This window comes from Opisthocomus hoazin, chromosome 19, assembly GCF_030867145.1.
Source record: "Opisthocomus hoazin isolate bOpiHoa1 chromosome 19, bOpiHoa1.hap1, whole genome shotgun sequence".
In the NCBI taxonomy this organism is placed as follows: domain Eukaryota; kingdom Metazoa; phylum Chordata; class Aves; order Opisthocomiformes; family Opisthocomidae; genus Opisthocomus; species Opisthocomus hoazin.
Window position 1 is genome coordinate 5,446,388 of NC_134432.1, and position 14,925 is coordinate 5,461,312.

The 14,925-nt window shown below is 49.5% G+C and overlaps 1 protein-coding gene across 4 annotated transcripts in view; it reads right to left on the reverse strand.

The window, feature by feature from the left end:
- Nucleotides 1-14,925, reverse strand: part of PNPLA7 (patatin like domain 7, lysophospholipase) — a 126,733-nt gene that overhangs the window by 34,713 nt on the left and 77,095 nt on the right. For all 4 annotated transcript variants that reach the window (XM_075439388.1, XM_075439387.1, XM_075439386.1 and 1 more), the window contains one exon: nt 1,613-1,769. In XM_075439388.1, the coding sequence (XP_075295503.1) occupies nt 1,613-1,769 (157 nt within the window). The remainder of the gene's footprint in view (nt 1-1,612; nt 1,770-14,925) is intronic.

Sequence of the window (14,925 nt, forward strand, 5' to 3'; positions counted from 1 at the left end):
GCTTTGCAATTTGTGTTCAAAAGTTAATTGATAGATTCAATTTCTTTGTTTCATCTTTAACTATTTCTGGTAAAAGCGAGTGTGACTCCAGATTAGGCTGGCGAGCTCAAGAGCTGCAATGAAGCCAGCTTTGAGGGGAGCACAGCCATGAGGAGACCAGAAAACAGCATTTCGAGCTCTGCGTCACCCCCTGCGCAGAAGAGCTCTGACACGTCGACGAACAAGAGGAGCTAAAAATGCACGGAGGAAAATTCCACGGCTCCAGCCAAGGGCAGCGGCGAGCGCCCCGTGAGCCCCAGCTCGCCGGAGGCTGGGGAGACGCCGCAGGGAGGCATCGCCGCCCGCTCAAGATGCTGTCGTGTGAGCATTTGGCAGTGACCAATGTGGGAAATACAGAGCGCGAGGTTAAATGGCTGGCTGACACGATTCAGTACAGCCGGCTTTGTGTCCTTCGTCTCCAGCCTCCTCCACTTCTGCGAGTGCAGCGAACAGCTCTGTATCATCAACAGTTCGTGTCCGGGGTGCTTCCCAACCCAGCCAGGCACAAGCAGGTCTTAAATAAATAGTACAAAATCCACGTTCTTCTAGCAAACAGTGACAGGGAGGGGAAACAGAGTCCCATGGTCCTCAGCCCACCAGGACAGCCCAGACATACTGGGGCCTCAATATGTATTTTAATGCCCCGGAGTATCTAGCTTGTAAAGCAAGGGGTGTCTTACCAAGACACAGTGCACTTCGTCTCAAAGTCGTGGCAGGTTACAAGACACCTGAGAAAGGTAAGCAGTATACATGTGCCAACTACAGGCGCATATTTCCAAGATTTAAGCAGACCCAGAGCTTAATCTAATTTAGAAAATTCCCCGTGTTGCTTCCCTTTCAATAAGAACCCCAACATGACAAGGTGGTTTGCCTATGAACAACACAAGGTTGCAGCGAGCAAACTGCAGGAATAATGCCAACCTTCCCCTCCAGTCAATCTGAAGCAGATAATCTGGTGCCAGTACAACTCTTCCCCAACATCTTATCAATAAATAAAATCACCCACAGAAGTCACTACGTAAAACCCCCTTCTCAAACCTTGGTTTAACTATGCAAATATGGTTTTGGTTGTATTAAATACTTAAAGTTAAAAATTTCCCCTGAACCAGAGTGCCACCACTCTGGAGTTCTCAGGCTACACCGTGAATGACACATTTGGTAGTTAGTTTAGAGAAGGATTACCTCTGTCAATCAGTTCCACTGAAAAATGACAGCATGTGAGAACGAAAGAGAGAAAATTATACAAAAGAGAAACACATTTGTAGAGAGTTGGAAAGGAAACAGATTCCAGCACATAAAAAGAGAAGAGAAAACAAAGATAAACACAGGCTAACACACTTAAACAACATCACTCCACATTTACAGCGTGACTAGAGCTTGTGCAGCGCCAGGCATTCGACTCCTGCCTCCTCCTGCCACCTTCCCAGCCATCATGCCTGCCCTCGCGGCGGGCCCAGCCCCTGCTCCTCGAGCAGCCCCCCACACGCCGATGCTCCCCACGGCCGCCTGCTGAGGCTTGCGGTCAAGCTCCTGCTCTCCGCTTGAGGAGCAGCGCGGCGTTTCCAGTGCTCACCATGGCCCACTGCCTGGCTTTGATCCTCATCTGGTTGTAGCTGCGCTCCTCGGCGTACAGGGCACTCATGAAAGCACCAATCGATGTTCCTCCGATCATATCTACGGGGATGCCAGCTTCGATCAGCGCTCTGATAACCCCCACCTGGGAGCAGCCCCTGTGCCAGGAACAGAAAAGAAGACGACATTATCAGACCAGCAGCCACAGAAAGAGCCTAAAGACACCAACACCACCTTCTAAGGGAACTCGAGCGTGCAGTAGCTGAACTGCCGACCGACTGCTGAACGAGCCTCAGTGCCAGAAACAAACATTGCTGAGCACAGAAATGCTCAGACTTGCTCCCTGAGGATCCCAGGAAACTCGGAGCCCGCAGCCTGACGGCGGTACGACAGGCAGTGATGTGGAAGCAGCAGCCAGGAATCCAGCCGGTGGATACGCGAGGGAAAAGACAGCAGGGCTTAAGGGAGCAACGCATCAAAAAAATCTGCGAAGGTCCTTCCCAAGCAGCCAAGCACGGCTGGATTGCAGAGACTTTTCCACAAGTTTTCTTTCCAGTGATTCTTCGAAGCCAGCCTGGGATGCCGGGATGGGTCACCACATGGATTAATAACGAATTTGCAGATGGAAAACGAAGAGCAAGAAGAGACAAACAGTGGTGAGCAGGCAGAAGGTTCGTCTGCACACAGACCCAGGACAGGGGCAGATGAGGAGGCAGCATCTGAGGATGATACAAATTCCTTCAGGACAGTGAATGTATTCCTTGGTTTCAAGCAGTGCAGAAGGAACTCAGAGCAATGGAGGAGTCAAGTGAAAACAACCGACGAACCTCAGCGCCGATGGGACAAGAGACACACAGCAGTAGCAATGCCCCGGCAGCAATAAGCTCTTCAGTACCTCCGCTACCACACAGAGGTTTTGGAACCACTGCAGATATTGTCTGAAAAAATATTAACCTAGTGTTCAGTGATAATTCAAAAGGCAAATCGAAGAAATGAGAATAAAAGAGTAAACATAAGAACATACATCCACGACGCACCAGCATTTTGAAAACTGCAAGCAAGCTCAGACTTCTCACCAAAAAAAAAAAAAAAAAAAAAAATTAGCAGAACTAGAAAATGACAGAGGCGCAAAAAAGATGGCCAGAATACAGAAAGGACTTCATGTGAGAAGAAAGTAGACTCAGATCTCCAAGTGGGGAAGATCATGACTGACAGGAGACACACAGGGCCAGCCAAATCACCACAAAGAAAGTTTAATTTCAGGGAAACAATTTACACACAGACACTGTGTGCAACACACAAGTTGGGGAACTTGCCGCTACCACATACGGAAGGGGTCATATCATGAACGGATTTCAACGTGGACTGGATCAATCGAAGGTACCAGGCAGTCAGTGGCTACTAAGTATGAAAAATGGAGGAGCAACCTCGCATTCAGGAAACTCAGCAGCTGCTAATTGCTGCAAATACTCATTTTGGAAGTAACCGCTGCTGCCTACCATCAGCAGCGAGAGAGCTGAGGTGGAACATTTAATCTGCTCTCGTGAGCAGCGATCACCAAATGGGAGAGGGATCCCTGTCTGCTCTGCACAGCCATTACAGAGACAGAGAAATCGGCAGTGGAGCCTGATGCCTTCTTATCGGGACAAAATTACGGCCTCTGGTTTCCAACGCTTTGTCCATTTGATATCAAGTCAGTCAGTTCATTCCACCTGGATGGATGCTTTGCTGCCTACACCACACAGCAGTAAAAATCTTCCTTTTCCCATTTCCATCCCATTTTTCTGTTCCCCCCCAGCCTGCTCTATTTCCGTCCTCTTTCCCCTTGCTGTTTACATCCTATAAATACTTGCTAGCAGCTGCCGAGTCCACCGTAGGTGTCATTTGGCCAAGCCATGCTGAACGCATTCTTTCCATCCAAATAAATCCCCTCCAGCTGCTGAGGCGCTTTCAGACAGGCTCTCGGTTATACTGCTGTAAATGACTTCAATGACAAACCTGCGCTGGTCTAATCCAAGAGCTGAAAGTGGCTCGATTTGTTTTCGCCTCCAAATTCTCCTTCCCCTGCTTTACTATTGCTTCTTCTTCGTCAGATGCCTTAAGTTAAAAGAATTATATTTTTGAGCCCTGCCAGAGGAGCCCATCGGCTTTAGGCTTTCGGATCGCAGCTATTTTTGCAATCTGCTGCCTTACCCCTGCGCGTAAGTCACGAGCTGACACTGACACTTCGCTAAGGAACAGACCACCTTGCACTCTCCAAACTGCTTTCTGGAGAAAGCCTACACCGTGTGGATTTGGGAAGAGACGGTAATTATTGTACAGCATTTCCTGCTTGGAGGGCAAATTTAAACCGGCCAGGACTAGCTTCAGACTGGATTCTCCTCCTTTAACCTCATCCAAAACTGGATCTCCTCATTCATGAGTTCCTGCATCCATAAAATACGAGGGATTTGATGTGATCACCTGCAATTTGTTATTACTTCGCTGTATGATGCCCTTGCATGAAGAACAAAAGATTATTATTACTTCTGCTGGCAAGCCATCTTCTCTGTGTCGTGCCTCGGCAGAGTCCCTGCCAGTATCCAGCTAAATGTGTGACAGCCATGCACCTCCAACAGATGCATTGATTTCAAAGCACTGACCTGCAAAATGGAAATGAAAGTACTCTTCTTGCTCAGAAGTGACCCCCTATGAACTGCCAGACTAATTATGTTTCATTTACACACGGCTACAATGCTGATTCTTCCAGTTCCAGCATGCTGAACAGGCACCTTCGTGACTGAACGTGTCTGCACAAACTAAAATCCTGAAGAAAGGCAAACGTGCCCGAACCCACCCCACTTCCCCATGTACCACCCAGCCCCGTGAAAGACAGAGATGGGTTTTTTTCCCCCTCCCCACAGCTTTAGGCCATCATTACCCCAGCAACACTACTACGTGAAACTTCCCAACGGCTCCTCGCAGTTGGTTCTCTCTTGGCCACTACTTGGCAGCTCAGGGCATACATAAACACGGGCCGGCTGCCAAGGGAAGCTGCGTGCGGCGCTTTGCCAGGCAGCACGCGTCCCGCTCCCCGACAGCTCGCCAGCACGTCGCGGGTAGCTGGTGTGGGCAGCTCGCACGCTACGACTAAAGAGGGGAAGAAACTGAACCCAGGAGGTGGATCCCTGTTAGCAGTCAGCGTCCCAGGGCAGAACACCACAGGGATCATGCGCTGCTTGTAACACCAGGCACAGTTTCACAGGGAACCTGTCCTGTTTTAGGGCAACATGTGGAAATACAGTGTTTGGCAAGAGGGGTGCAAAGGAAGGCTGCTTGTGCTGACACTGTACGTACACATCGAGGTCAGAGCACTCGCGTGGAGCGAGGGAGGGATGGGGAAAATCTCCGGCTGCCTGGCTGACACGGAGCCGAGTGGCACCTACTGCGAGGAGAGGAGGATCGGGGGGTCGGTCAGCACAGGGACGAGCGTCTTGGAGAGGGACGGATGCACAGCGTGCTGCCGGGGCTGCGTGGGCAGCTGTCCGTGGCCTTGGGCCGCCTGACAGCGCAGCTGGACGGAGCATTTCCCCTGCCGGGATTAACGCCTGTCGCCAGGCCAGCGACTCCCGGCACCAAGGACAAACGACCTGGAAGATTAATTTCAAATAATTTGCACCAAAACCCAAAGATTTGCCGAAGAAGTGCAGAGTCTATATAATAATAAAACCTCTTTTCCATCATATATCACTCCCTAGGACAGGCCTGATTAATTAGTGCCCTTCGCAGGGAGAGCAGAAACGGTACCAACCGGTTCAAGGAGGGACTGGAAATAAGAGCCACGCTCCGCTCTCGCCCCCGCCGCTGCCTCGCAAGCGTCAGCCGCTCCGAGGTGCCGCTTGCCGCACTACTCGCCAAACTCGTGCTCAATATGCTTAAAAAGCCTCCAAAAGCAGAGCTGTACTTCCTAAATTCTGAGCACCATTTCTTCTTCACTACTGACGGTCCTAAATCAATGACCACGCAGCAAGGAGAGGAGTTACGGGGTTGAAGGCGTGCTCCCTTGAAATAACCCAGCACAGCAGCAGAGAGCAAAGCCTTCTGGCAGGAGGTCTTCCAGGAAAATTCCTGCTCCTGATACAAGCCCTTGCTTTCATCCCCTTGGGAAATGCCACCAGCTTGTGACCATAATGCATGCGGGCCAGAGTGCAACGGATCACAGAAAAATTCTTCTGCAAGCAGTGCATGTGTCTGGGGCATACGTGCCGGCCGGAGCGCGGGCTGGATACGACTCTCGGGACGAAGCAAGGAAATGCAGCAGGACAGCTCAGATCAAAGCGTCAGCAGGAACACAGGCTGTCCCCTGCGCTCAGGTCAGGGGGCTGAAGAAAACACAATTAATTCGAAAACAGAGAGTGTGCACCAGTATTTTCTCCACGAGCCAGGTTTAACACATCAGTAGGATGTTGCCTGTCAGCGTTAGGATGAACAAACACGATGCCGTGAGCTCACAGAGAGGGGACACTGGTTTTTCGGAGCGTGACTAACGGAGCGGCAAGGCAAGGCTGCAGCCTGGTCACACCGCACACCTCCGAAGCCCACTTCAGTTTCAGCAAGGAGGAGAAAACACAGCTGGGGTATTCAGCCTCCCCAGCCCCCATCTCTCCTCCTCATTGACTCATCAGGATGGAGGAGATCTCGCTGAACGCATCGATGAGATGTTATTTCCTTTGGTGAGAAACCGGATTAAGGTCATGGCTGCTGCAGAGCTTTGCTGTGCCTCCAGCCAAAGCGCCCCCGGAGCAGGACACACGGTTTGCTGTACCACCTTCCTGATGGAGTTAAGTGGCAAAGCAGGCAGACAAGCAAGAAATTGCCACGGGGACTTTACTGAGCTCCACTAGAGCCGACCAAACCTGAGTTAAGGCTCCCTCATAACCTTAAGACTCCTGAAGAAGCAAAGATACAGAAGTAAAAACAGCTTTTCTTTCACATAACAGCTTTGATTCAAAGCACGTTACGAGCAGTCATTAGAGCACCCAGTGTACAGGGTAAGCACAGATGAATACATATTTACAATACCCATTTCAGAGATGTGCAAAAATGGCGTGTCAGCCAACGATTCCCCCAACGCTGTGGGGAAAGCGCTACAAATAAACTGGAGGTGATGGAGCTTCCAGCCCCCGGGAACGGAGAGCACGTCCCGAAAGACAGCCAGGCACTGCACGGGGGCTCGCCTGCAGAGCCCGACGCGGCTGCTGGCTGCTGCACCGGTGGGTCTCAGACCAGCAGGCACAGCCACAGCCGCCACAGAGCCCTTCTCTGCAGAACATCGTTTGTGGTGGTGGTGGCAGTGGCAGATACCTTTTCAGAGCTGTTCTGGAGGTGCTCCTTGTATTGGAGCGGGGGGAAGATCAGACGTTGTTTAAAGGAAGGGCTACACAGAATGGTACCTGGAAATGCGAGACAAAAAGAAGTTTCTTTTTTACATAAAAAGAAGAATTTTTTGGTACGTGTTTTGTTGCTAATCCCAACACTGAGTGGCACAGCCACTGACTCAGAAATCAAGCGCGTCTTCTACAAGTTGCAACCGTATGATCTCCAATTTGGCACCTTCAACCTTTCACAGCTGCAGCAATCCATACAAGCATCGCTTTGAGAACTAATCATACTTGTAGCTTTCCAGTAACATTATTTCCCCGCTTTCCCAACCATCAAACTCACCGGTATCATAAATTTGCCAGAATAATTATAGTGACTGAGCTGTCAGCTCCGAAGGATGACAGAAACCAGACCGCTGCATTTCTGCTCCTGCTGTACTACTTGCACATTCATGAGGAAGTTCCCAAGCAGGACAACATTAATTAATTAAGCCCCACTTCTAAGCTAAACACAGGGAATAATCCCACGTTACCTGGTTCTCGCCCCAACATCCAGCAACCAACAGGATCTTTCCCAGCAGCTGCCCTGAAGGAAGCTTTCTCTCTTCCACCGCCGGTTTTTAAAACTGTCCCCAGTTACCCACGTATTGACCCAGAGTCCTGAACCCTTCCCATCTTCCCCTCCATTAGCAACAGCCGCGACTCCTCCTCCCACTTCGCTTTGCCCTCGGATCCCACCATCTCCCTAACTCAGAGATAAGGAGCCTTCTTCCCTCTAGCCTTGCCGTGCTCATTCACCCTGTGTGCACAGGGCTACGCAGGCAGGAAAAGCAACTCCTCTTTATCACAACTACCTTCCCTCAAGAAAATCCAAATACAACGTCCTTTTAGCACTAATCTTGTTTCTGCTTTACACGCCAACTTTACAACAAGCTTTAAACTGTGCCCAACACAGGAGTAAATGAGCAAAAATTGTTCAGCCCTTCCGGGAGGGCTGTCAGGTCTACCCAGTCCTGGGGTGTGAAGGGATACGTGGGTAAGTCATTGGAGGGGAGAAGAAACACAAAATAAAGCTAGAGTGAAAGTAAATCAGAAAACGCAGCAGGGTTCTTGTTTTCTGATCCCCGCTGCCAGCAGCACGCTCCAGCAGGTGCGTGCAGGAGGAGGGAAGAGAGGCTGAACGGCAATCCATGCCCCGCCATCACTCTGCGCTTGGGGTTGCCAGACAAAATCCTGCCTCTGAGCCAAGAAACAATTCAGTTATCTGCAAAGAAGGATCACTTCTTTGGAAAACAAACGTATCCTTCTCCCCCCACCCCTTTGAGACTTATCTGTGAAAAGCCTTAGGAGAACCCATTTTGAGCACAACGTCTGGAAGCCGCCGAAATAAGACAAAAGCATAGCACTTTGAAGAATTTAACTGTGCTTTTACTTACTATTTCCCAACCTCCTCTTTCTTAACAGGAAAGCTCATTGCCCAGACAAGGTTAGACAGAGATTTCTAAAAATCCCAGCAATGCAAGAGCTTTACCATCGCCCTGAGAGCAGGTGGACTTGCCGACATAGCATTACGTGGAAAGCGTTCCCTCAGACTTGCAGCTCTAACACAGCACATTGTTTTTTCAGCTGATTAGAAGAGGTGCAAAACTAGTAACAAGAGCTAAACCGCAACTCCACCACCTCCTTGTTTAATTTCATCTGCATATCAAAGTACTACTATGAATAAAGGAGTTTGGCGGGTTGAAGACTGGAGATTAGGACAAGACAGTCCAGATTAAAAAAGTTAACTGCAAGTGGTTTAAGTCATAACTTTGAAGTAGATGGCTCCCAGGCTCCCACTACTTGGAGGATTTAATAGAAGCTGTTAAAATCTTCAGCCTCCACAGCAAATGGGAGCAAATGAACAATTACATAGGTGCTACAGATGGGAAAGAGAAAAATCAGATCATTAAGCATTACGTGGGTGGCAAGCCATGTGAACGTGGCTCTTCTGTGCATGTGATGACCCAACTATCACACAACTCACCGAGCTATTAGCACTCAGCTCTGATAGCAGCCACACGGCTCTGGCCGTGTTTAAGACAACTGCACTTTGAGGCAGAACTCTGAACAGATGCATAAACAAGATTCACACGGCTGAGCTCTCGGGCAATACCCAAGATGGTCCATCCCTAAAGAAATCAAAGCAAAGCCTCTCAGGAGTAATTACACTGCAGTCCATTACCAACCACTTGCAAACAGAAAGCCTGCAGCCTGCAGTACAAGCTCACAGCCAGGCCTCTGGAGGTTTTCTCAACAAAAGCAGATACGCCGAACTCACCATTTTATTTTTAGGATGAGGGTTTTGTTTGTTCAAACAATATACTCTAGGGCTGACCTGGATAAGACTCAAATTAGGTATCCAAATTTAAGTCCTCATCTTTTCCAAGAAAGAGCCCATATTCCTTATCTTTCCTTTCAGCCTCTACAAAACAGCACCAAAAGTAAAATACCAAGTCACAGGCGTAGTCTTATCTTTAAGGATGAGGAGTTTAGACTCTCCTTTGCTATTTTAGCTCCTGGATATTGCCCTGCCTTTCTTTTTGAAAGACATACAGAATCCAGGAGCCTGACTGCGTGGCTGACACTGGAATTCAGATTTCGGTCTGGTTTACCCACACGTGGCAATGGATGCTCTACTCACAAGAAGAACACACGCCACTTCTCCAAACACCTGTATGAGTAATTCCCAACCCTGAAGCCCCCATACGTCAATCTGAGCTTCAGAAAGCGACGTAACAAAGAAAAGCTACAACGCCACTGTGCACCGAGACACAGACATCGATCTACACACTAAAAACGTATTACAGGTCATCAATGGCTTCCCTTCCTCTGCAAGGCGCCTACCCCAGCAGCCAGCTAACCGCAGGAGGAGGGCCAGGACTGCAGAGGTCACGAGGATTAACCTTGGGGCCCCCAACTTTCTGCCCTTCCAAACGTCAAAAGACAGATTGGGCCTGGTGTACAAAGGGATCACTTTGAAGAAAGGGAACTGGAGGAAGCGTATTTCAAGTATTCAGGGTTGGGTTTTTTTCCTCCATGACATAAAGCAGAGTCAGCCTTTTTCGTATCATTTTGATACTCCCGTACTGCAGAAACCTTGCTTCATCAGCCATTACTGGCCCCTGACAGACTGCAGATGCTGCATGGTGAGCTTCACTCTTCTGTTTAAAAGCAGGGAACAGGCATTTTTCCAGTTTCTTTCATATTTCAGTTCTATTTCCCGACGCCCTTCACAGCAATATCGGGATGAGGAATGGGATCCTTTCAGTGGTGCATATTTCTGCAAGACCCGTCTTGCTACAGAGAAGGAAAGCAGAGTCCTTACATGCCACCTCAGCATCTTGAGCAAGCCATCGGAAGTGAAACACAAATTTCATGGCTGCTGCCTGACTGCGTTAGCGGGAGAGAAAAAGAAAAAAACAGGAATTGCAAAAAATCCTCACTCTCATCTTGCAAAAGCAGACATGAGGAAACGGTGTGACCCGAGTACAGCAGGACCCAGTCCGTGCCAGGCTGACTCCATACGGGACTGCCAGACACCAAGCTGGAGACGGTGCTCTGCCAAAGCCACGCAGAGCCCAGCACCCCTGACCGCTGTTCCCCACTCCTCTGGGATTGGGCACGACCCGCGTTAGCTCTATGCAACCGCACATCACCTCGTCCAGCCATTGACCTTTCCCCAACACCACGAAACCAAAGGCATCCCCCTGCCGCTGCTGGGGACCTGGCACACCCTGCAGACTCGACTGCTGGGGCAGCGACTCAAGAAGATGTCGGCAGAGCCCCTCTCACAGAATCCCATGATCCCAGCATGGCAGGGGTTGGAAGGGACCTCTGTGGGTCATCCAGTCCAACCCCTGCCGAAGCAGGGTCACCCAGAGCAGGCTGCACAGGACTGTGTCCAGGCGACAAGGACCTCTTCTCCAGCATCTCCACAAGCACACCATGGGAGGATGGCACCGGAGCTGGCGCTGCCTGCAATTCACTAGGGACATACAGGGTTCACTTGTGCAGGCTCTTCGCTGCCCAGAACGGGCGAGGATGCTCTCCAGCCTCCTCAGCCCCGGCAAGCACGTCTCGGCACTGCACCCAGACAACGCAAACAGGTTACCAGCAGCCTGGCTGTTCCTCAGCCGCCGCACACCGGAATAAAGAGTTCATTTTATCATAATAATTGGGCTGGATATCTGGTTTCAAGCAAATTCCTCAGACTCGTTAAACCCATGCGACAAGAGCATAAATCCATATACATTTAGAGACAATAACACCCTCCTAAGACCCCAAACAATTCCTCCTGGTCATGGTTTATAAGCCACTTCTACATAGGTGCTTCAGAGCAATTTATAAAGCACAGGCACCAATGCCGAGATGGGAAACACCGCGTCTCACGGACGGAGAACACGGTTTAGAAGCGTTTGAGCCGTTTGCTCCAGCCCGTGCGGTGTCGGGAGCTGAACACCAGCGCAGTGAAATGCGGACTGCCCACTCCTCGCTCCAGGGCTTCAACCCGCAGCAGCCGCAGCGACCCAGCACACCTCGAGCACCTCGGAGCGGCCGCTGCTGCTCTGTCAGGACTATCCTAGCCAAGGTCAGAACCAAGAGCAAAGGTTTTAGCAAAAATGTTGTTTCATAATTTACCTCAGAAGAATTGTTTTATCAGATTATGGTTTTTGAATACTTCAAAGAATCAGAATCTAATTTTTGCATATTTTTCAAGCTGTTAGCCCTCTGCTTACTGTGAATATTAAGCCCTGTGAGACAGAGATAACAAATGAAGTGGATACCTGTACCCCATTATAAACCACCGAGAGCAACCTTAAATTTTGCCATCAATAATCTATTGGCAAAATGCAATGCAGTCCTGAAGCTCACTGCATGAGCTGAGAATTATTTCATTATTCATTATTTCCGCACAGAGAAAAACACCACTCTGTGTTCTTCATGACGGGATTTTCAACGCACCCCTCTGGAGGCAGCTTCTGAATTCCGGCACCAAATTCCTCTCCTCTCCCCCGACACGTTCTTCTAACAGCACATCACTCGGGTGCTTCTGGTCAAGCGTAACAGTTTAAAAAGGCAACTCTCTTCACGCTTCCAGGTACTGCCCTGTGGTCGAGGCACCGTGATCCAACGAGCCCACCACCCCTACCTCAAGCCCTGCAGCTCCGCAGTGGTAGTTTTAAGACAACTTCCACGCACACACCTCTCTCACTAAGGGTTAAGAAGCCTCACATCACTAGTTATCCATCTTAGCTGACGAATAAGAGTTAATCTTCCTTCACTGCTGGAACTGAATCTGAAGCACCTGCACCATAAACTTCATGCAGTCTCCCCAGGAGATTCTGCTGTTGCCCGAGATTGAACATCAGGGTTTCATAACCACAACGCTGCTACCACCGGCACCGCAGGAGCAGCAGCTACAGGATGGCAAGGGTGGTGTCTGCATCACGCGAGGAAACTGTCCATCCCGAGGACAGCGCTTTGTCACTGGAACATCGTTTCCACCTCAAATTTCAGCTTTTTATTGCTCAGCTGTTTCATCACACACTGAAAGCTGGGGTACGAGATGTCAGCTCCACCACTGCCCCACCTGCCAGCCTGCTCCACCCCACCATGTCCAAACCTCAGTCCTGACCTAGGAGACTTCACCTCCATCATGCCTGAGAAGAGTCCCGAAGTTGAGACATTTGCTGCGCAGTCTTCCCTATTTTCAAGGAATAAACAGGCTTCTCTCGGCTTCTGTGAACCATGGAGCAAAAGATGACAGTCTAGATGGAATCTCAGTTCTTAGACAACTCGCACTGCTCCAGCTCCCAGTGCTCCTCTCCATGGCAGCAGTACTGGAAACCAGACATTCCTGCGTTGCTGTCTGACCTTGGTCTTTGGGAAAGTCAACAACAGCCCCCCAAAATACGAGGTTTTATTTCTAACATCGCTTCCTTGCAGCACATTGCCCCAGGAAGTCCAACGGCTTCCTTACCATGGTATGCTGTTGTGTATTTGCATGTTCATTAGTTTTGGCAGCTTGTCAACTTTCCCTTTCTTGCAATTCAAGCAAGAAAAAGAAAACAGTGGCTTCATAGCTTCTCTCCGAAAAAAGCTGATGAGAATTTCACCGGAGGTGAAAGCAGAATTTCTATTGCCTGCAGTGATCCTTTTGCCAAACACTGAAGACCTGCACCATGCAATGAAGAAGTGAAAGCTTCTCAGAGTGAAGATGGCAAAATCCAATTAACTAGGAAGCATCAAGCAACTAAGCAACAGGGTAACCATAAAACACCTCCTGTCCTCAATTCTCCTGAGAAAAGGACACAATTAAGAACAGGCCTGCCCTCACCCAGCATGAGACCACAAGGGTTTTGTGCATTTTAAGGCTCCTCTCCACATTAGAATAACAAACTGGACAGAAAAACAAAGCAAAACCCCAAATATACTAGTGTCGTTATTAATCACTTCTGACTCCTCACATGAGCATACTGCAAATTCAGCCTTGGCACTTCTGCCAGCTCTGATACCACTTAATTGCTGGGAGTGTAATTAAAGTACTGTTTTTACAGGCCACAGAACATCAGCACCACTTCCCTTCGCCTGCTAAAGGCAGTTGGGTGCTCTCTGCCTCTGAGCAGAGCAATGTGCAAAGACACTACCATAGCAGGAACATAACAGCCTACAGCACAGCATTTACTTGCTTTTAAGTGTTTCACGTGGACCGGCCAGGTCATCAATACCCAAATTCAATTCCTTTTTAAACGAGATGGAGCAGGGGAAGCACTGCAGGGTTTGTTCGTATGCAAGAGCTCCTCACCTCCTAGGCAAACTTGCATGCTGAAAGCATCCACCAACATCCAGACAAGGAACATGATCCTCTAAAGTTCTCAAAATGACTGTTTCAAGTTTTTCCTTACGTTATGTTTGGAGTTTTTCATCACTCCTTTTCTACCATCATTGCTCAGAAACATGAAGGGGCACAGCGACAGCTGGGAAACCCCTCAATGTGCTGCCACACTGGACCCAGCCTTCAAATGAAGGTTCCTCATGCTTGTACTGGGTGATGTAGACGTGCACCTACCATGTCCCAAGGTGGGTGTGGGCATGCCCTACGTTCTCCTTGCTTGACCGAGGTACATAGCACAGTCCAAGCTATACATCCCCTTGGTTCTTTCCAACCGCAGAATGCAGTTTTGCCCAGCCAGACTTTGCTAGGGATTACTCAGAAGCTACAAGTCCCAGTGCAGATTAAGCACAACTTCTGTCTTTGTGCCTACTGGATGGACAGCAGGGCCAGCGGGTCAGCATCTGGTGGCAGAGAAGGGAAGCAAGGCTGACAAGCAGGATTTTACCCAGACTTGCCCCAGTGAGCTGGATTTGCAGCCAGACATAACGAATGCAGTGACAACGATACCTCCTTGGTTTATTCTTCGTGCAATCAGGGGTCTCAGAGTCAAACACTGAGGGGGCAGCAGGCACATGTGATCTCCCGAGAGCAGAACGGTTACGAGCTCTGCCTCTCGGCACTCTTCTCGTCTTTTCATCATTGGGTAAAGCCACTGAATCAGAAGATCAAGCCAGGCGTTAAGGAGCACAGAGACCCAAGCCAGGCCCAGCACAGCAGCCAGTAAACGACCCAGTGGTAGATGGACCTGCACGTTTGGCCTTCTCTAAAGGTACGGAGCGCGAGCACCCCGCACACACCACGGGCTTCAGGAGCACAGACAGATGAGACAACAAGCTGGTTCATCAGACACAAATATCTCCATAACAAGAAAGGCGTAACTTGCTTCTCCTACGCTGCTGCTTTTATCCTCCCTTTTCAGAGGGCCAGAGATGAAAATAAAGTGGAAAAAGGAGAAAGAACAAGTTGATGAAACAGGCCAACTGCCCAAAATGAAAAGGCGTGAGTCTGAGTCAAACC